Here is a 22,471-nt window from a genome sequence, read left to right on the forward strand (position 1 = left end):
GCATTGGGTACATATTATATCTTTGATGTGTCATGATTTTGAAAGAAAGTGTGAATAAGTATAAATTGTAACTTCACCTAACTTTACTTCTATTACCCTTATCCCCAGGTAATTTCACCCCAGGTAATTTTGGCTCAAGATAAGGGAGCACTAAATATCATAAAGTTTTAGTCAATCACTTTTATGGAGTCTCCTTTAACCATTAAAATTTTTTACCCAAATTCAGCTCAAAATGCATATTTATAAAAATCAGGAGCAATGATAATTGGTTCTAAATCTCCTTTTTTGCCTAATTCATCAATATGAGACAGTTTGTTTTTTGTTTGTTTGTTTGTTTTTTTGAGACAGAGTCTCACTCTGTTGAAGACCTTAAAAGCCTCTAGCAACACAAAAAGTAGAGGACTGTAAGAATTAAAGAGGGAAAATCATTGAAATTTTTTTCTTTTGAAATCAGGCAGGATAAAAATAATTTACTAAAATTTAAAATCATAAGCTAATTAGCATTATTGGAAAGACTAATTAGAAAATCGTGTTTCATTACAATATTGTAACAAAATATGGTAGTAGGACCAAGCTATATTTTTAAAAATCATTTAACTCTGTGATTAATCTTACTCATGTTTGCAGTGATCATCTGAGGTTCTTTCCAGCTGTATGATCTCAACACTGTAGGTGCTGTAGGGAGTATGGAAGAAACTGTTGTCCACAGTAGTTTATAATCTTGTTGGAGAGACCACATATATATACAGAGCCAGCCTAGCATGGTGGTCAAGTGCAAAGATTCTAGAACCAGACTGTCTGCCTCTTGCTTAGCTGTGTGCCCTTGGGCAAGTTACTTAACTTCTTTGTGCCTCAGCTTCTACAAATGTAAAATGAGGATAATAATATTACTCCTTCTTCATAGGTTGTTGAGAGGATTAAAAGAAATAATACATGTGAAGTGCCTAGAAAAGTACCTGGCACATAGTAAGTGCTATCTAAATGTTTTCTCCTCTGGCTAGAATGTAAGGTCCACATAATTTGTTAAATGAACAGTTAATTGCTAGATGATAGCACTGTGAAGACTGTACATAACTGAGTGAAAAAATATGTGGACAATATATGCCCTTTTTGGGAATTCAAATGAGGATAGAAACTAACTCAAATGAGTCGTTGCACGATTTCTCTAAAAGCTACGTAGGTGAGTTCAAGCTTGTGTTGGGTACTAAAATATGAGATTCATCTGGGTAGGTAGAAATGAGTTTAGAACAAGGTAAATAGGAGGGGAGGACAAGTTCTGTGGGCTTAATCAGCTATATTTTAGGTCAGGAAGATTCGTCTTGTTACTCTTAACTGGATTGGTTTTCACTAATGTTATGAGTTCATTCAGTTTATTCGGTTTCCTAGAATCTTCAGCTCCAGAATTATAGCAAACTCCTGAAGATAGACTAGAATAGAAATTAAACATGTTTATTATGTTTGTGCTAAGACCATCTGAGATAAAATTTGAAATCTATTAACCTAATTCACGTTTTTGGGGTCATTGTCACCAGTTAAAAACTTATAAAAAATAAATTGATGTCTTCACTTTTGTATTTTATAGGTAATTAATAATGCTTGTGCTACTCAAGCCATAGTAAGTGTGTTATTGAACTGTACTCATCAAGATGTCCATTTAGGAGAGACATTATCAGAGTTTAAAGAATTTTCACAAAGTTTTGATGCAGCTGTAAGTACAATCTTCTTATTATTCCTAAAATGCCCTGTTTGTAATAGTTCTTATTTTAATAGGCTACTTTAAAAAATTATTTTAGATGAAAGGTTTGGCACTGAGCAATTCGGATGTGATTCGACAAGTACACAACAGTTTTGCCAGGTAAAGAGACTTTGTATTAAATAAGTACTGTTTCTTTCTTCGCTTCTTTGTCTCACTATGTTTATCTTTACTGTAGACAGCAAATGTTTGAGTTTGATGCAAAAACGTCGGCAAAAGAAGAAGATGCTTTTCACTTTGTCAGTTATGTTCCTGTTAATGGAAGACTGTATGAATTAGATGGATTAAGAGAAGGACCGATTGATTTAGGTAATGCAGTTCCTACTCCTCATATTTCACTTTTGACAAGGGAAAAAAGGTTGGGTATTTATTTACCTTCATTATCATAGCTCACTGCAACCTCAAACTCCTGGGCTCAAGCAGTCCTCCTATATCAGCCTCCCAAGGAGCTGGGACTACAGGCGTGCACCAGCACACCCAGCTAATTTTTCTATTTTTTGTGGAGACCGAGTCTCGCTCTTGCTCAGGCTGGTCCTGAACTCCTGACCTCAAGCAATCCTCCAATGTTAGCCTCCCAGAGTGCTAGGATTATAGGCGTGAGCCACTGCAACTGGCCAGCCTTCAATTTTATCATCTGTAAAATGAGGGTACTTATTTTTAACAATACAAAGTTGTGAGTTTAAATGAGATAACTCCTCATTGCACAGGGTTGTGAGTTTAAATGAGGTAACTCCCTAATTCATTACTTTCTCAAACATTTTTTTAGTCCCTGCTAAGTGACATAGTAATATGGCAGTGCAAATTATAAAATTATGATAATAATCTTTTCTTTAACCATTACTAAGTAAGTAAGAATTAAAGTTAACATTGTTCTGCATGGTTTCTACTATCCTTTATTTGCTAAAGTATTTGTAAAAAAATATTTTGGACCAAACTTTGAAATAATATTACAGTTAATTTTTCTTATTTGTATTTTAAAACAAACTGTTTTTAAAATTTAAAATAACTGTTTTCAAAATTTCTTTCTAGGTGCATGCAATCAAGATGACTGGATCAGTGCAGTAAGGCCAGTGATAGAAAAAAGGATACAAAAGTAAATGCTCACCTAATCTTGTTGGCATAACATTCTGGTTTTTAAGCATTTTTTTTAAACTTTTATTGTTATTTTAGCAATGTTTATTATACATCTACTCTTGAATGGCTTAATACATTTAGAAAATCTATTTCAGAAAATCTCTGAATTTCACATAGTAACATGTCATCTTATCTTTAGAGAAGTTAAACATGCAGATCTCTACCAAGTTAGATATTTTGTACTGTTAGATATTTGTAACGAATATTTTGTGGAGTTTTGTTTCTGAGGATTTTTTTATATTAAATTCAACTTTTTATTTTGAGATAATTATATATTCAGTTTCTGATAATTACATACACTTAGTTGTAAACTATTAAACAGAGAGATCCTATGTTCTCTCTACCCTGCCACAGTAACGTCTTGCAAAACTACAGTGTAATACCATAGCCAGAATATTTGCATTGATACAGTCAAGAAATAGCAAAATTTGGTCACCACAAGGATCCTTCACGTTGCCCTTCTATAGCCACAGCCACTTCCCTGTCCTTCCATCTCTCCATTCTCCTCACTCCTTAATCCCAAGTTTTATAATTTTTGACATTTAAAGGATGTTATGTAAATGGAATCATGTAATATGTAACCTTTTTGCATTTGCTTTTTTTCACTCAGCATAATTCTCTAGAGATTCATCCAGGTTGATTTCAAGTATATCAATAGTTCATTCTTTTTTTATTGATGGGTCGTATTCTGTGGTATGGATACATCAATTTTTTTTGCCTATTCACCCATTGACAGACATCTGGATTGTTTTGATTTTTTGGCAATTATGAGTAAAGCTGCAATAAAAATTTTTATACAGATTTTTATGTGAACGTGTAAGTTTTCATTTCTCTGGGATAAATGCCCAGAAGTGTCATTGCTGGGTCGTATGATAAATACATGTTTAGTTTTTAAGAAACTACTAAACTCTTTTTCAGAGTGGCTGTACCATTTTACATTTCTACCAGCAATGTATGAGTGATCTAGTTTCTTTGCATCCTTGTTAGCATTTGATGTCACAATTTTTTATTTTAACCATTTTAAGAGGTATATAGTGATATTTCATTGTAATTTTAGTCTGCATTTCTCTAATGACTAATGATGTTGAAAATCTTTTCTTTCTTGCCTTTTGCCTTTTTTCTAATTGGTTTATTTGTTTTTTGATTGTTGAGCCCATAGTCCTTCATCAGACACACTGCATGCATATATTTTCTCCCAGTCTGTGGCCCTTCCCCTCATACCCTCTGTGTGGTCTCCCACAGAGTTAAAGGTATTAATCTCTATGACGTCCAATTTATCAGTATTTCCCACTATGAGTTGTGTTTTTGTTGTCAAGTCTAAGAATTCTTTGGCCCTAGATCCCAAAGATTTTCTCGTGGGTTTTTTCCCTAAAAATTTATAGTTTAACATTTTATACTTAAGCCTGTGATCTATTTTGAGTTAATTTTTTTGTATATGGTGTGACATTTAGGTCAAGGTTCATTCGTTTGCTTATGCACATTCAATTGCTCTAGCACCAGTTGTTGAAGGCTGTCGCTCTTCCACTGAATGGCTCCTATACTTCTGTAAAAAATCGCTGGGCATATACGTGTGGGTCTGTTTCTGGGTTCACTATTCTGTTCATTGATCTGTTTTCTGTCCCTCTGTCAGTAATAGAGTCTTGATTACCTGCTATAAATCCTGAAATCAGGTAGACTGATGCCTCCCACTTTATTCTTCAATTTTTTCTAGCTGCTGTAGTTCCTCTGCCTTCCCATATAAATTTTAGTATAATCTTCTCTATATCTATAAAAATCCTTGCTGGGATTTTCATAGGAATTGTGTCAAACATTTATATCAATTTGAAGAGAACTACTATCTTTTTTTTTTTTTTTAATTCCTTTTGCCACCCTCCTCATTTGCTGGCAGAGAACTGCTATCTTTACTATGCTGAGTTTTCCAATCTACAAACATGGTATGTCTCTCCATTTACTTACATCTTTTCTGATTTCTTTCTTGAGCATTTTGTAGTTTCTAGCATGCAAGTCCTGTACATGTTTTGTTTGATCTGTACCCAAGCATTTCATACTCTTTTGAATGAAATTATAAATAATATTGTATTTTCATTTTTGATTTCCATGTGATCATTGCTAATGTGTAGAAATACAATTGAATTTTTTTCTTTCTTTATCTTGTATCCTTTGACCTTGCTGAACTCACCCGCATTCCATGGCATTTTCTAAATGGATAATCATGTCATTTGCAATAAGGGAAAGTTTTGAATTTGTCTGTTTTACTTTCAGTTTATCAGTATTTGCTTTATGTATTTTCCAGTTCTGTTGTTTGATGCATGCATATTTATGATGGCTATTTCTTCTTGGTGGATTGACCTTTTCATTGTTAATGTAATTTTTCTCTCTCTATGATAATTTTCTTTGCTGTGAAATTTAACTGATAGTAACAAATCGCCACTCCTGCTTTTTTTTGCTTAATGTATGCATGATATATTTTTTTCTATTCTTTTATTTTCAACTTACCTGTATTATATTTGGAGTTTCTTGTAGGCAGCATGTATTGAGTCATGTTTTTTAATCCACTCTGACAATCTGTCTTTTATTTGGTGTATTTAGACCATTTAAATTGAAGGTATTGAGTTTATAAAATTACATATAAAATCAAATGCATATTTAATATAATTACTTTTATGTTACTATTTAATTCTGCCAATTTGTTTTTTCTCTTTGATTTCTATTTTTTCTTAATTTCTCTTTTTTCCTTTTCCTGCCTTCCTTTGAGTTCCCTGAACATTTTTCAGAATTCCATTTTTATTTATTTGTAGTGTTTTTCAGTGTATTTCTTTGTCTGGCCTTTTTTTTTTTTTTTTTGGAGACAGAGTCTCCCTCTGTAGCCCTGGGTAGAGTGCAGTGACATTATCATAGCTTACTGCAACCTCCAACTCCTGGGCTAAAGCGATCCCTCTGCCTCAGCCTCCCGAGTATTGGGGTCTACAGACATGTACCACTACGTCTGGCTAATTTTTTTATTTTTGGTAGAAACAGAGTCTCTCTCTTGCTCAGGCTGGTCTTGAACTCCTGAGCTCAAGCAATCCTCCCACCTTAGCCTCCCAGACTGGTTAAGATTACAGGCATTAGCCACTGCGCTGGCCCTTTGTATGGCTTTTTAAAATGATTCTATATATATTTCCAGATCACATCAGATATCATCATAATTTCTGCTTCAATGATGAAATTATTTGAAATCAAATAATTTAGGAAATTTAAAGAGAAGGAAAACATACTGTATGTACCTATATTTTTACTCTTTCCATTGTTCTTCCTTCCTGATGTTCCGGGACTCCTTTTATCATTTCCTTTCTGTTTAGAAAACTTTAGTTGGCCATTCTTTTAGGGTAGGTCCTCTGTCAACAGATTCCTACTTTTTCTTCATCTGAGAATGTCTGGATTTCCCTTTCATTCCTGAAAGATATTTTTACTGCACATAGAATTCTATGGGTTGACACTCTTTTCTTTGAGTACTTGAAAACTGTTGTGCCACTGCCTTCTGGCCTCTCTGGTTTCTGATGATAAATCTAATGTCACTTGTATTGTTTTCCCCATACGGATAATGTTGTTTCTCATACTGCTGTCAAGATTTTTTTTTTCATCTTTAGTTTTCAGAAGTTTGACTGTGATATATCTTGGTGTGAACTTTTAAAAGTTTATCCTGAGGTTTACTCAGCTTCTTAAATTTGTAGGTTTATGTCCTGTCAAATTTGGGAAGTTTTCAGCCACTAAGACATATTAGAATACTTTTTCAACCTCACTGTATTTCTCCTCTTCTTGTTGGTCTCTAAGGACTTGAATGTTAGATCCTTGTTTTAGTCCCACAGGTCCCTGAGGCTCTGTTGATTTTTTTTTTTTTTTCAGTCTATTTTCTTGTTCTCTTTGTTCAGATTGGGTAATTTCTATTGTTCTGTCTTCCAGTTCACTGGTTCTTTCCTCTCAATCCTTCACTTTGCTATTGAGCTCATCACTGAGGTTTTTAAATTTTGGTTATTATATATTTCAGTTGTAAAACTTCCATTTGGTTCTTCTTTATATCTTCTGTTTCTTTGCTGAGACTTTAAATTTTTCATTCGTCTTCAATGTGTTTATATTTGTTCATTGAATCATTTTTATAGGCTCTTTAAAAATCTTTGTCAGATAATTCTAATATCCGCCATCTCACTATCAAGTGTCTTTTTTACTCAAGTTGAGATTTTCATGGTTTTTAATACATTGAGTGATTACTGATGTAAACCTGAACATTTTGAGTGTTGGATAATCAGTCTCTGGATCTTACTGAACTTCTGTTTTAGCTGGCTTTTATGGGCACTGCTTCTGGCAGGGTAAATTGGAGGCATTGCCTCATGAGTGCCAGGTGTGGGAGTAGAAATCCATGTTCCCTAGTAGACCTTCGCTGACGTCTGAGGTGGAACGAGGTTCCTTTACTGCTGGGCAATGGTGGGATTCCAACCCTCGACAGGATTGATGCTGACACCGCTCTGGCTGAGAGGGGTAGGGGTACCTTGTCACTGCTCTCCACTGACCCTGAAGTGGGTCTTGGCTTCCCACTTGGTGTCCTCTGATACCACAAATGGGTGTTGTCATTACCACCTGGTGGGGACGAACCTACTCAGCCCTTTTTAGTACCAACCTAGGTGCCTCGTTAAAGCCTGGTAAGGTTGGAAGTCTGTGCTCTGCACTCCGCTTTTGCTTGTCTGGGTAAAGGGGGGTGATAATCGTCTAAAAATTTTCTATCTTTTAAGGCTTCTCCTTTTCTGTTTGGCTAGAGATAGCAGACTTGTGGGGGCTTTCTGTCTCTGCCTATTGGTATTTCTGGGTTGCTGGTTTCTTCGGCTCCAGGTGTGGGATATATGAGGCAGAAAGAGAACCCCAGGGAATTCACCATTGTTTCATTCTTGGCTCCTGAGTTCCCTAGCTTGTCTAGCTTTCATGCACCCTTCAGAATTTTCTCTCTTTCTCTCTTAAAAATATTGTGTCTAGGGTTTTTTAGTTGTATTTAGTGGAAGGAGTAGGGACATGGAAGTTCCACAAGTAGCATTTAAAAAAGTTTTTTACATAGTTCAAAGCACAATTGTTATATTGGCCATATTCTTTTCAATGAATAGAACTATGTATGAGAAACATAGAGATGAACTAATGGAAAAATGTTCTTACATTTTCTATATATTTTCATCTTAAGTGGTACCAACAAATGCTATGTATAATTTTTTTCATGTCAGTCCCAACCATGAACAAGCTTATGCTAGGAGGTGTTTCATTGGTATCAGAGTAGTGAAAATCAAACAGCGTTCAGAAATTTTACTGCAGGATATAATTACATATTAATAAAATATTATATAGATATCTTACATATTTATGCATAACAAAATATAAATAAAATTTTAAAATATATTAATTAAAAATAGAAACTATATCATGACTTGTAAAAAAATTATATAGTAAAGAGTATAGTTAATTGCCATCAAGATGTTAGTATAATTAATCCAACAATTGTGGGGTCTCTGTTTTTTTCTGATATCTTAAGTAAATGAATTGCCATATTTCTTATAAAAGGGAAATTGATAAAAATATTTGTTATTTCAGATTTGTTATTGCAGCTGTTTTCGGTGGACTAACATTATTTTAGAACACTTAAAAATATTTGTGATTGATTAAATTTAGCTAATTTTTTTTGCTGCAGTTGTCTTTCATACATGAAAACTTTTTTTAAAAAGTATCAATTTTTATTATTAGCCAACTTATAGATTTTTATTTTCCCCAAAGAATCATGAGGTAATCACAATGGATCATCTTAATAGTAAGTTTCATAATTCTTTATTACATTATAAACTTTCAAATAACTTTCTTCTAGGTACAGTGAAGGGGAAATTCGATTTAACTTAATGGCCATTGTGTCTGACAGAAAAATGATATATGAACAGAAAATAGCAGAGTTACAGAAACAACTTGCTGAGGTTTGTAGCCATGTTTTTAATTACAAAGTACTAGCTTAATTATTTTCTCAGGAAAGTATTTACAGTTTTTTTTTTTTTTTTTTTTAGCATAAGTTTAATGAAGTATTCTGAGTGGAGGTTAAGAAAATACAATCTATAAGGTTAAGTTCCTGGCTTTGCCACTTGGTGGATGTATGAACTTGAGGCATCTTTGTGCCTCGGTTTCTTCATGTACCGTGATGATAATAGTATTTGTCTTATAAGATCATCATGAGGATTAAATGGGAAAATATATGTAAACCACTTAAAACAATGACTGACATATGGTAAATGCTAAGTGTTAGTAATTATAATTTTTTTTTGAGACAGGGTCGAGCTAGAGTGTAGTGGCATTATCTACTCGGTGTAACCTCGAATTCCTGGGCTCAAGAGATCCTCTTGCCTCAGCCTCCCAAATAGCCAGGACTACAGGCTCACACCAGCACACCTGGCTAATTTTTCTATTTTTTGTTGAGATAGGGTCTCACTCTTGCTCAGACTAGTCTCTAATTCCTGGCCTCAAGCACTCCTCCCGCCGTAGCCTCCCAAAGCACTAGGATTACAGGTGTGAGCCACTGTGCCCAGCGGAATTATAATTATATTTTAACTATTTACTACGATTTTATTACATAATTAAGCAAGCTAGAATGTATTTCTCAAAAAGTTAATTGGATACATTGAGATTCACATGTAATATTTCCTAGTCCTTATGATTATCTTTCTGTGGTAAAGATGATTGGAGAAGAGATTTAGTAACAAAGTCTTTTTTACAATCCTTTGATCACATTCTCATGAGTTTATTTGAGGAAATTTATTTTATAGCTTAATAAGAGATTACAGCAACGTAGTATATTATAGTATAGGTTATTTTCAGGTGAAAATTTATATGTATTCTAGGATATAGAAATATGGAAGGCACTATTTAGGACCTTTATCCTTTAATTGCTGTTTTAGGCAGGCATTTGAAAATAATTGTACTGTTTGTCATTTAAAAATACCCTGGACTTATGCCTCAATCATTAGGGTGGCTGTTTCTTTTTCTTTCCCCTAAGGAGGAACCCATGGATACAGACCAGGGTAACAGTATGTTAAGTGCTATTCAGTCAGAAGTTGCCAAAAATCAGATGCTTATTGAAGAAGAAGTACAGAAATTAAAAAGATACAAGGTATGTTTTAAAAGCTCTGTTCTTTTAATGTTTTAATGCAGAGCAGTATATTTTGAGATAAAGGGATATTAAATGTTTGATTGCTTTCCCTCTCACTGTTTGCCAGTTTTTACAGTAACATATTGATTCTCTGGCATCCTACAAAGATAAGTAATCAGGTTTCTTTCTTTTTTATTTTTGTGAAGTTTTATTAGGAACAGATTTTTAACCTATTTCATATTTTACTTTATTGCAGTTACTATTAATATTGATGTTCAAATTATCTCATCTTTGGCCACTGGAGGCCATTGCAGGCTAACTCCTAAGTCCTTTTGACATAACCATTTTAGTTTTTGATAGCTTCCTTGCTTTCTGTTATGACAAGATGTTTCAGATTCATCGTGTAGTTTTCTTGCTTCAGACTTGGAATCAGCCATGGGTGTTCCCTTAGTGGGAAATGGTATTTAGAAACCACTATCTGGGTTCTCAGTGCTACTTAGTTGGTGATTGTTTTTAGGCCTTTTCAGAGCTAAGAAATACAGTTTTGTTTGTTTCTTGTTTTATTTTCGAAGAGCAAATTTATGATGAATATCATAAATTCATATTAATATTCAAATTTAGGATTAAAGGGCTTTATTCTTGAAGTTAAGAATTTACATTTCTTAAGCTGAAAATCTAGGTTTCCTAACAACATTAACGTAACTGCTTATTTGCTTTATGCCATGTATGTATAGTATGTATGTATGTGTACATATATGTATAAAAGTATTTGGAATAATAGTACCAATACTATTAATAATTGAAAAGTTTTTTTCTTAAGTTTGTTTTATTCTTTAGGATATATCCTGTTTTGGATATATAATCAAATTACTACAGTTTATTTTATTTTTAATTTAATTATTATTATTTTTTGGGGGGGGACAGAGTCTTGCTCTGTCACCCCAATAGAGTGCAGTGGCATCATCTTAGCTCACTGCAATCTCAAACTCCTGGGCTCAAGCTATCCTCCTGCCTCCGCCTACCGAATAGCTGGGACTATAGGCATGTGCCTTGATGCCTTGCTAATTTTTCGATTTTTAGTAGAGATGGGGTCTTGCTCTTGCTTAAGCTAGTGTCAAACTCCTAAGCTCAAGCAATCCTTCCACCTTGGCCTCCCAGAGTGCTGGGATTACAGGTATGAGCCACCGCACCAGGCAAATTAAAAAGTTTTCCTCTTGATTTTGCTTTCAGATTTTTTAGGTTTTTTAAAAAAATCCTGATTTAATTTTATTTAATTAAATATTTTTGTAATTCAGAGTCAAATATGAAAGCAAGATTATTTTTAATAATAATAATAATATTCTCTTTTCACTTGCAATCGTCCAATAAGCTTTTTTCAGAGAAGTGAAAAGAATGGAGGGAACCTTGAATTTTGTATGATTTTGGATGTGAAACTTACAATTTGTCATGTGTGTTACAGTAGTAAAAGGATTGTTTTTCAGGCCAGCCACAGTGGCCCACGCCTGTAATCCCAGCACTTTGGGAGGCCAAGGCAGGAGGATTGCTTGAGGCCAGGAGTTTGAGACCAGCCTGATTAAGAGTAAGACCCTGTCTCTACAAAAAATAGAAAAATTAGCTGAACGTGGTGGCACCTGCCTGCTGTCCCACCTACTCCGAAGGCTGAGGCAGGATGGTCACTTGAGCCTAGGCGTTTGAGGTTGCAGTGAGCTATAATGAAATGACACCGCTGCGCTCTAGCCTGGGTGACAGAACAAGACCCTGTCTCCAAAAAAAAAAAAAAAAAGGATTGTTTTTCATTTGAAGCCCAGTTGAAGGCAAGAATTGTCCTTTTTGTTTTTGTTGTTTACCACAGGGTCAATATAGTGCTTTGCATCATACTTAACAGACAACAAATGATTGCTAAATAAAATAAATGGGCCTTGTAGGATTTCTTCAGGTAGAAGTGGTAGGCACAGGCAGGTTCTGGAGTATTCCAGGCAGGAAAAAGAATGAGCCAAGTTCATGGACACAGGAAGTGAGAGATGAAAGCTTTAGCAGTTATTTTCCATTTCACATGATATTTTAAAAAAAAACCCAAAGTGCCCATCATTTATATATTGTTATGCAGAGTTATATAATTAACTTTTAATATCTGCTTGAAATAAGTTTTCAAAATCTTTGCTACATTGTTTGGGAATGCTTTGTTTAAAAAAATGTAAAATGGTCTTTCCTATTCAGGCTTTTAAAAAATAATAATGGTAAAATTAAAAAAAATAAAAAAGGTAAAATCATTCTCATATGATACAAAATGATCATGTATTAAGATGTAATTTAACTGAAGAAATCATATCACAACTAGTTCAAAGGAGAAGTCAAAGAAGCTCAAACTTATATGAAGTAAAGGAATAGTGAATGAATTTACAAAAGAGAGAGATTATTTTTTCCTATGGAAGAAGAGCAGTCAGTTAAACCTCTACAAGATAAAATATATGGTAGCTCAGTGACAGCGAAAGCCTAGAATTACCTAACTTGGGAGAGTGTCCTCTAGTTTTTTACTGAAGCACAGATTTTTTTCCCTGCAATCTATCTCCTTTTGATCAAAAATAATCTCAAAGATTATTCTTGATCACAAAATAGAATTTGTCTCATTAGATTTGGCTTGATTATTTGCACAGGTACAGTAGCAAGAATGTTGATTTATCATGTAGGCCTTCATAAGTTGCTTTTATAAGTTACGTTTTCATAACTAATCCTAGATTGAACTTTCAAAAGCCTCTGTTATTTGCGAAGCTGAGTATAGAAAGCCATGCCCAAGAAATGCTCTGCACATGTTTTATTATATTCGTCTTGATTCTCAGTGAGACTAGAATCTCATTTCTAATATTTTTTTTATGAGTATAGAGGATTTTATCCCATTTTTATTTTAATTTGGATGCAAAAAAATAAAAAAATTTTTAGAAATGTTGTTAGTGTGGTTTGATGATTTTTTTAATTTCAGATTGAGAATATCAGAAGGAAGCATAATTATCTGCCTTTCATTATGGAATTGTTAAAGACTTTAGCAGAACACCAGCAGTTAATACCACTAGTAGAAAAAGTAAGTATTTTAGTGACAAGTACTTAATTTAGGTTTAGATTCTCCAAAAACCTAAAATATTTGGGGGGTGGAGTGAATAGAGGTAAAATTTGTTGAAGCTTTTATTTTTATTTTTTTGTTTTTGCCCCTTGTTTTATATTCTATGAGAATTCAACCTGATACTGTAAAATAAAAATAAAGAATTTCCCCACTTGCATTAGCCTTCTAGAATTCTTAGTGTCAAGAACTCAGGTTATGCTGTATTAAAATTTAAATACTATTCTTTCTTTAAGCAGAAATAGATTTTTAATGCTAATAATTGAAATAATAATTTTTTTCCTATTTAGCAAAAATTTGAGTTGATATAGTAGAGTTTAGAACTAGAATGGACATTGAAGGGGGGGAAAAAAGAGTAGTCTGCACTAGGAAATAGGTTTTCTTATTCCTAATCTAGTTTCCTTTCCACTGAGGGAAAACTACCATAAGTTAGTGAAAATTTCTGATTTCTGTGATTTTTTTTCTTTAATAAAAGTAACTTAATATTTGTTGAATAAATGAAATACAGTTAAATTGTTTTTAAGTTTCATACTGTAAATTAGTGTTTCTGAAAGTGACCATTGCTGGATACTCTTTAAAATACATGTTACCCGGCCCCCCTCCAGATATTCTGATATAGGGGAAGGAATCTTTAATAAATGCCCCAAGTGATTCTAATGCAACTGGTCTGTGTACCATATTTTGAGAAACACTTTGAGAAGACACTACTAGGCAAATAAAATTTTGGACCATTAACTTAAAGACCAGAATACATGGTAGGTATATTTTTCTTATTAATTTTAAAGTTTGCAAAGCAAAGGTACATTTCAACCAAGCTATTTCATATTATAAATTCCAAATAATATGAGATGTGACTTAATTTTTTGTATATAACTTATTGAACCATGTGACCCAACTTATAGCATTAAATGCAAAAATTATTGCAGAAGACTGCTAAATATTCTTTTTTCCACCATAGGTTTTTCTATTCATGTATCTCAGCATATTCCAAGATGGGAAACTGATTTTTGAAACTTTTAGATTAACAATTAGGGTCTTGTGGTTTTCAAAATTGCTTGGTTAACAAGAGTACCTAGACGTGGTGTTCTTTGTATGAAACACTATGAAATATTTCTCTGTTAAAAATTTTGAACAAAATAACTATATAATGTACTAAATCATGTGATATATTGGATTTCAAGTATAGATAAATGTTGTTAAGGACACCTAGACAAATTTTAAGTGTATAAATTTTGCTTTAAAATTAGCCTGTAAATATAATTTTTTGTGAATATTACAAAAAGGGCCACTCTTGTTGATTTTTATGATACTATGTCCCTAGATTTTTTTGAGAGCATAGTTAGAGAACAGCTTTCAACTTTGCATTAGAACTTTAATTCCTCAGTTCACATTACTTTGGACACAAGGTGGCAGTATAAGAATACCTAATGTCAGTGGAACACCAGCCCAGTAACTGTGTTTGCATTTGTTTGTTTAAAGGATGTAATTATTGACCTTCTATTTTGCCTGTTTTTCCACACTGTTCTTTAATTAATATTGCATAAGCAATATTGAGATACATTTATTTCTTGTATATATGCAATATCAGTAATTCCCCTAGGTTCTGAAGCTAATTCAGAGTCATCATTTGGTTGGAATTCTTGAAATGTTTCCAATTATTCATCAAACATTTATCTAGCTGCAACTATATTCCAGGCAGTCTGTTAAGATCTAGGAACACATAATTAAGACATACTCTTTTCTCTTAAGCAACTCATGATAAGGTTTGGAAAAGGAATACATAAACAATTATAGTATTGTGATGAACAGTATTATTCTGATAAGTGCCAGAATAAAGTCATGCTAAAGATCCAGCACAGAGTAGCTCCTAAGTAGCTTTTTAGCCACTTAAAATTTCATCTCCATAAAATTGTAAATCTGTGGTTGGAATTAAATGCTTGCCCTGTATCAACATATCAACTTCCTTAGTACAGATATTATTTTGTTCATCTTATTTTGGAAAAAAAATTGTACGACATTAAAATACGATTTTCTGCTGATAAATGAAAATGTTACAAGTAAAGCAGGTTAAAAATTATTAGAATAGATTAAGATTAGATTTTATTTTTATATATTTTAATTATATAAAGGCTCTACTAGTGATAGTTAATTACTCAATAGTAATACTTCCAAGAAAAAATACTTGTGGAATACAGAAATAGATCATTAAATTGGAATGATGGGTTTTTGTTTTTTTGTTTTTGTTTTTTAAGGAAAAATAGGGTAAGAAAACAAAGGAACAAAGTGTGAAAGGGGTAGAAGGAACCAAACAGGAAAGATGTGGCTGCCCTAAGACTGCCCAGGATCAGGTTTTGGAGTAATAGGGGCAGTTGCCTATAGCCTATGATGGCATGAATGTATTTAAGCTAAAATCTTTGCATTTTACAGAATGATTTATAAAGGGTAAAGACTGATTCTTCCTTGGGCTTATGGCTAAGATTTCATATTACACGTTTTTATTCCTCCAGATGAGGCATCTGCCCTTATCTGATGTGTTCATTGAGTATACATTACATAAAAACTGCTCAGGAGGTAACTGAAAGTATACAGTTATAAAACTTCTTGTACTACATACCAACTCTATTCCTTAAAATATAAAATAAAATTACCTAGATTAAAATTCCATTTGTGAAACTTCTGTTTATTCACTATAGTTATAATTCTTTAAAAAATTTTTTCTTAACCTTTGTATGTAATTCTGAATCATTGTCTACCCAAGTTTTTAACAACTACCAACCACCTACCTTAATGTAACACAGAGTTGCAGTTGCTATGGGAGAGCAAAGTAACTTCACGATACTGAATTTTTTGCACACTTTACTGACATTATGATATAATTGGTGATAAGTTACCATCCTTTAGAACTTACTTTTTCTATCCCTTAATAAAAATAAGATAGAAGAATAAAGCCAATCACAGTAATATTTATATTAATATCTGTTATTATAAGATTATCTGATTAGAGTCAGTAATTTTTAATATGTTATTGGCACACTGTGTAGAAGGAAAATTGTTGTTTTTTTTTTTTTGAGACAGAGTCTTGCTCTGTTGCCCAGGCTAGAGTGAGTGCCGTGGCGTCAGCCCAGCTCACAGCAACCTCAAACTCCTGGGCTTAAGCAATCCTCCTTCCTCAGCCTCCCGAGTAGCTGGGACTACAGGCATGTGCCACCATGCCCGGCTAATTTTTTCTATATATATTTTAGTTGGCCAGATAATTTCTTTCTATTTTTAGTAGAGACGGGGTCTCACTCTTGCTCAGGCTGGTCTCGAACTCCTGACCTCGAGCGATCCACCCCGCCTCAGCCTCCCAGAGTGCTGGGATTACAGACGTGAGCCACCACGCCCGGCCAATATTTTTAACAGTGTACATTTTTTCTGTGCTATTTAGAAATATAACAGTATTTTTTATTTTTTGACAAAGGCAGAACAGACTATAGACTTTGAGTTTAAATGTCAGATGTGTTACTAGCAGTGCTTTTAGGCAATTATTTACTTAGAGCATCTATTTCTCATTCTTAAATTGGGAATCATGCTTATTTCACAATCTTGAGGATTCAATAAAATCATATCTATAAAGTATACAATAAGTGTTCAATTAGTGGTAGTAATTATTTTTAACTTATATATCCCTTAATTTTATTTAAATTATACAATTTAATAAATGTGTGTGTACTCTCCGCATTATATGTCTTTGTTCATTTAATTATGTTGTGAAGTTTATATCACAAACCAGTAAATTCATTTCTTGTTAATCCAATAAACATTCTGTTAAGTATATTCAGAGATCAATAAGGAAAGAAGTGCATACTTTTATTTTAAATTATGCCTAAAACTGAATTGTATTTTCATTATTTGAAAACAAAACTTTGTATGAGATATGGTATATATATCTCATGTATTACAAATTACAAATTTAGCAAATTGTAAATTATGCTTGTTAACTACAAGTGTTCGTGCAATTTTATTATTTTTCATATGATGTATAACCTGTTTGCTCTTAATGTATTGTAATTTATAGCACTCAATTTTATCATACTGTTGTATGATAGTTATACTACCTAATACATTATTAAAAAGATTATAATTGTTCTAATTACCCTATTTTTTATCTAAGGAAGTTTTTAAAAATTGTATAATAGCAAAAGTCTAATTTATTGGTTTCTTTCTGATTCAAGTGGCACAGTGCAAAGAACATTGTGTTCTAGTCCTCTAAAATCTTGCTTTTAAAAGTATTATCTGGAAAAGGACATAACCATCAAGTGCAATATGTGGACAATCCAATTATAAGACAACTGTTGAGACAGTTGGGAACATTTCAATACTGACTGGCTAGAAGATGGTATTAAGTAACTGCCTGTATTGTTAACTTATTAAGTGTGAGAATGGTGTTGCAGTTTTGTAGGAAAACGTCCTTATACTTTAGAGGCTCACACAGGAGTGTTAACAGGTAAATGACATATTGCCAGAGATTTGCCTTAAAATATTACAGAAAGGAAAAGGGAAAAAAAGAGAAAGATTAGGAAAAAATACTGCTAAATTAGTTGTTCCACTAAAATTAGTAGTAAATTCTTTTGAAGTGGTTGGGTGTCTGCTTCCTAGAATACTTTTGGCGCTAGGAAGTGGGGTTAGCTCAATTATTCTATGTTCTGTAGCTGTAACTACTTAAAGAATGAACATTTTAGTTTCAGAGAGAGAGAGACAGACAGACAGACAGCAGAATAGAGAGACAGAGAAACAGTAAGAAATAGTTGCTAAGTAATAGCTCAGTCAGCAGAGATCTGGAACATCTGGGGTCCCCGGAGATCTTTCAAGTGATTCATGAGTTCAAAACTCTTTTCATAACAATACTCAGGAGTTGAAGCTGAGATGGAAAAGCTGAGAAAGAGTATTCCAGGCAGAGGGAACAGCACGTGCAAATGCTTTACCGAGCACCGTGCCTGTGGCGTCCCACTCAGTGTTCCGTGTGACCGGAACACGTGGTTCACAGCACAGTCGTAGCTGACGGAGTGGTTTGGGGGAGGACTCCTTTTCGTCACAGTTGTTCCCGGGCAGAGGGTCGCAGCCCCAAGACTGAGCGCCAGAGTTCTTACCCTGCGGTGGGAACTGGCAGGGTCGGGAAGCCCGCCTCAAGGTATCAGATTCTGAAAACTTTTTCCTCATGTCGTTCCATACACCTAAAAATACTGTTCTTAAAGATAGGCAGTTTTGGCGAAATAACAGTAATTATCCCAATCCACCCTATAGGGCACTTGTGAGTTTATAAATCTCCTCCTTACAGGCATTTCTGCATTTGGATTTTGAGCCAATGAGGTAGACACAGTAGGCATTATTCACAGAGCAGGAAACTAAGGTTCTAAAACATTAAATATCTTGACCAGGGTCATCCAGCTAATGAGTGGCCAAGCCAGGACTTGAAGCTTAGTCTCCAGCCACTAAATCATTAAAAAAAACAAAAGTATTTTCTGAAGACCAGCAGAATTGGCATCACCTGAGAGTTTATTAGAAATGCAGAACCTCAGGCATTTTTATTTATTTATTTATTTATTTTTATTATTATTTCAGCATATTGTGGGGGTACAAAAGTTTAGGTTACGTATATTGCCCCCTCCACCCCCCCGAGTCAGAGCCTCAAGCGTGTCCATCCCCTAGACAGTGCGTATCGCACTCATTATGTATGTATACACCAAAATATCCACTAAAGAACCTCAGGCACTTTACTGAATCAGTCTGCGTTTAAACAGGGTGCCTGGGTCGTTGGTGTGTACATGGAGAAGCAATGCTATAGAACACGTCTTTGAGCTTTATTGAGGTTTTACCATATATACTTGCTGTGTCACGTTTGATAATGTCTGTGAGCTCTGGCTTCTTCATCTGCTAAAGAATAAAATAGAATTACTGTGTGTTCAAGCTATATAATTGTAATGAGGAGCAATTGAAATAAGGTGTGAAAACATTTTTTAGATCATATAAGAAAGGTTTACTGACACCACAGATACATAATCCTTTAGTGACATTATGTTAAACTCACATAAACTTTATGTTAAATTCATTTATTCAAATATGCAGAAACTAAGATAGGGTTTTTCTTACACTCATTTGAATAAGAACAAATATGTATGTATATTGTTTTGGAATACTCTTAATGAGTTTGACTTTATGGAATGAGTAATTACCTATTTTTAAATTATTACATTGTAACAATACATTTCAATTTCATATAAGGAATAACTGTACACCAAACATGACGCTTTCTTATTTAGGGCAAAGAATAACTATAATTGTCCAGGAATAGTTTGTTGCAAGTCTCAGGCTATAAAATGTAATGCTCTAGAAATCACAGAAACAGTGCATTTTCAAGCCTTTTAGCTTGAGAATACCCTCTTAAGCACATTTTAATATTGTCTAAAACAGACTTTTAAGATTTTGTAACATACTGTCTTTAATTTTTAGGCAAAAGAAAAACAGAATGCAAAGAAAGCTCAGGAATCTAAATGAAGAGGATCTTTTGGAATGTGTACACATTTCTGCTTCTGCACGTACTTTCATGGAAACCATTAAGTATAAAGAACTTTGAGCAACATTCTGATTGGCTCTGCACGTTTGTCAGTAGTACCAGTCTGTCTTGTCTTTAATGCATGGATTCATAAACTTTCCCTACCTGCATCATGTGCATGTAGTGCATATTAAATAAAAATGATATTAAGAGTACTTGCCCAAATTCCATTATTTGACACTGGATCTGAGAACATTAGTTCTCCGGATAGCTACCGTAATGAACCTAGAAAATGCACAAATGGTATTCTCTGCTGGTAATTGTTCTAATTAATCTTTTGATCTTTTAGCCCAGTTAAATACTTAGAATTTATAAATGTCAGATCTTGATTAAACTGAATCTTCCATCATTAATGGAAAATTATCAGTGTTTTTATCTTTGGTATTTGTTTTAACACTGAATTTTATCTCCAACACCAATTATTTGAGAAAGCATGATTTTAATGCAGATCCTTAGAAATGGACAAAAGTATAATTTCTAGTGATTTGTACTGCTGTCAGTAGAAAAGGTAATAAACATCCCAATTTTATTTTAGCAAACTTTCTATATTTATGTATTATAGAATTATTTTAGGAAGGTCTGTGTTTTATGCTTTAGAGCAAAATTTCAGGTAAAGAACAAATTGTAAATCTTAAAGAGTATTGGTGTTACTCTCAACTTGTCCATAATTTTCAAACAAGCTTTGTCTTTATGAAAAATTGAAAATTTGACAGTTTTGGCTATATGCTTTCAAAAAAAGGACTGCAGTGGTGATAAGGAAGCCTTTTATGCCAGTTTGAACAAAATTAGTAAAGGCAGCCGTTTTTAAGAGCCATGTGCAATTTTATCACCATGGATTTTTTTTTGTTTTTTTTTTTGCTTTTGGGAGTTGCTTTGGTTTTTATTTTACAAAATAATACTGTATTCTTGCTCCTAATCTTCTTTTCCAAGTTAAACCTTGGAGGAAATTTTATAAAACTTCTTTTTATAATTTATTTTATAAATCTACTTTTTTCCTTACCAAACACATTTCTGAAGGTATACATGCCTTTTTTTTAACATTTTATCATTTATTGTAAAATAAATTTAACAGAATTCATTTTATTAGGGGGAGTGTGTACCCATCTTCCATCTTCAACACATGAATTATTTTTCTTTTTCTTTTTTTTTTTTTTTTTTGAGACAGAGTCTTGCTCTGTTGCCTGGGCTACAGTGAGTGCCGTGGTGTCATCCTAGCTCACAGCAACCTCAAACTCCTGGACTTAAGCGATCCTACTGCCTCAGCCTCCCGGGTAGCTGGGACTACAGGCATGCGCCACCATGCCCGGCTAATTTTTTCTATATATATTTTAGTTGGCCAGATAATTTCTTTCTATTTTTAGTAGAGACGGGGTCTCGCTCTTGCTCAGGCTGGTCTCGAACTCCTGACCTTGAGCGATCCGCCCGCCTCGGCCTCCCAGAGTGCTAGGATTACAAGCGTGAGCCACCGCGCCCGGCCTAACACATGAATTCTTAAGGATTGTGTTAAGCTTAGTAATTGTGATGTTATTAACTGACTTAGAACTAAGGAGGGAAAACCTGATAAGATACTAAGTAGAAAAATTAATGAAATATTTTTCCTATATAAGGAAGAATATGTAGTTTTTCAGTTATTTGTGGGTAAATATATTTTGCTCATGGTACACTAGTAATTATGTAGTGTTTTCAAAGCCATGATATAATTTTTAAAAATGGTTTCCTAGGGAAGGCTCATCTTGATCCTGTTCATTTATTTCAGCTTGATTTATATATCCTCTTTTATTGACGCTTAAATTTTGTAAAGCAATACAAGGATTATGGTAGTAAGTAGTATCTACTAGTTAATACATTGTACTAGCATAGGACCAACAAATAAATCATTGGAATAGAATAAAGAGCCTAAAAACAGAGCCACATTTATATGCTCACTTGACTTTTGACAAAAGTGTCAAAGCAATCTGATAGAGAAGGAAAGTCTATTCAACAAATGGAGCCAGAATAGAATAGCTGAATATCCATCTGGAAAAAAAAGGAACAATGACCCCCTACTTTACAAAAATAAATTTGATATGGATCATAGACCTAAATAATAGCTAAGAAGTACAAAGCTTTTTAGCAGAAAACATAGGTGAATATCTTTGTGACTTAAGAGGTTAGCCAAAGGTTTCTTAGGTCACAGAAAGCAATAACCATAAAAATCGAAAGTTAGAGTTCATTAAAATTAAAAACTTGTCACTGAATGACACTGTTAACAAAAGTAACTAGTATCAAATGACATTTTAAAAATAGCTTTTCAAAACTACTATGTTAATAAAGAATTTTTTTCTTAGTAATCTAATTCTAATACAATTCCTTGATAGGAATTTCCATAGCTTAAGAATGGTTTATTTTATCTGCATCTTCTTTGGTGGTTGCAAATGCATTGTGATATTTCATGATTACTTCTGTCCATGAATAAAATAAGTATGACTTGTCTTTGTCTGCATCCTGTATATTGCTTAGTTTGAAGCTAAGTCATGAAGCTGGTGGGTAGAGCAAATAGAGGACTAAAGAGCCATCCAGAAATAGATAATGTTAGTTATGTGGAACTTTTTTTAATAGTCCATGAATTGATATATAAGGAAGTTTTTTGAAAGGAGTATTTTAAAGAAAGTCTCATGCTCATTTCATGTTTGTCCTTTCTTTTCTAAAATCTCATTTAATGATTGGGTAGGTGAATGCATTTCCATTCTGTTTTATGCC

General features: G+C 33.5%; 1 protein-coding gene across 4 annotated transcripts in view; it reads left to right on the forward strand.

Annotated features, from left to right (window-relative positions):
- LOC138375619 (ubiquitin carboxyl-terminal hydrolase isozyme L5) overlaps positions 1-19,863 on the forward strand; it is a 39,989-nt gene extending 20,126 nt beyond the window's left edge. Inside the window, exons 1-9 of one of the 4 annotated variants that reach the window (XM_069459360.1) lie at positions 952-966; positions 1,583-1,708; positions 1,794-1,855; positions 1,932-2,062; positions 2,783-2,846; positions 8,763-8,865; positions 9,936-10,049; positions 13,006-13,104; positions 19,630-19,863. In XM_069459360.1, the coding sequence (XP_069315461.1) occupies positions 1,794-1,855; positions 1,932-2,062; positions 2,783-2,846; positions 8,763-8,865; positions 9,936-10,049; positions 13,006-13,104; positions 19,630-19,674 (618 nt within the window). In that variant the 5' untranslated portion in view covers positions 952-966; positions 1,583-1,708 and the 3' untranslated portion in view covers positions 19,675-19,863. Of the gene's footprint in view, positions 1-951; positions 967-1,582; positions 1,709-1,793; positions 1,856-1,931; positions 2,063-2,782; positions 2,847-8,762; positions 8,866-9,935; positions 10,050-13,005; positions 13,105-13,820; positions 13,860-19,629 lie in introns of those variants that run through there. The other 3 variants (XM_069459357.1, XM_069459358.1, XM_069459359.1) reach the window with 3 other exon arrangements.
- The last annotated feature ends 2,608 nt before the right edge of the window (positions 19,864-22,471 follow it).

This window comes from Eulemur rufifrons, chromosome 27 (assembly GCF_041146395.1).
Source record: "Eulemur rufifrons isolate Redbay chromosome 27, OSU_ERuf_1, whole genome shotgun sequence".
In the NCBI taxonomy this organism is placed as follows: domain Eukaryota; kingdom Metazoa; phylum Chordata; class Mammalia; order Primates; family Lemuridae; genus Eulemur; species Eulemur rufifrons.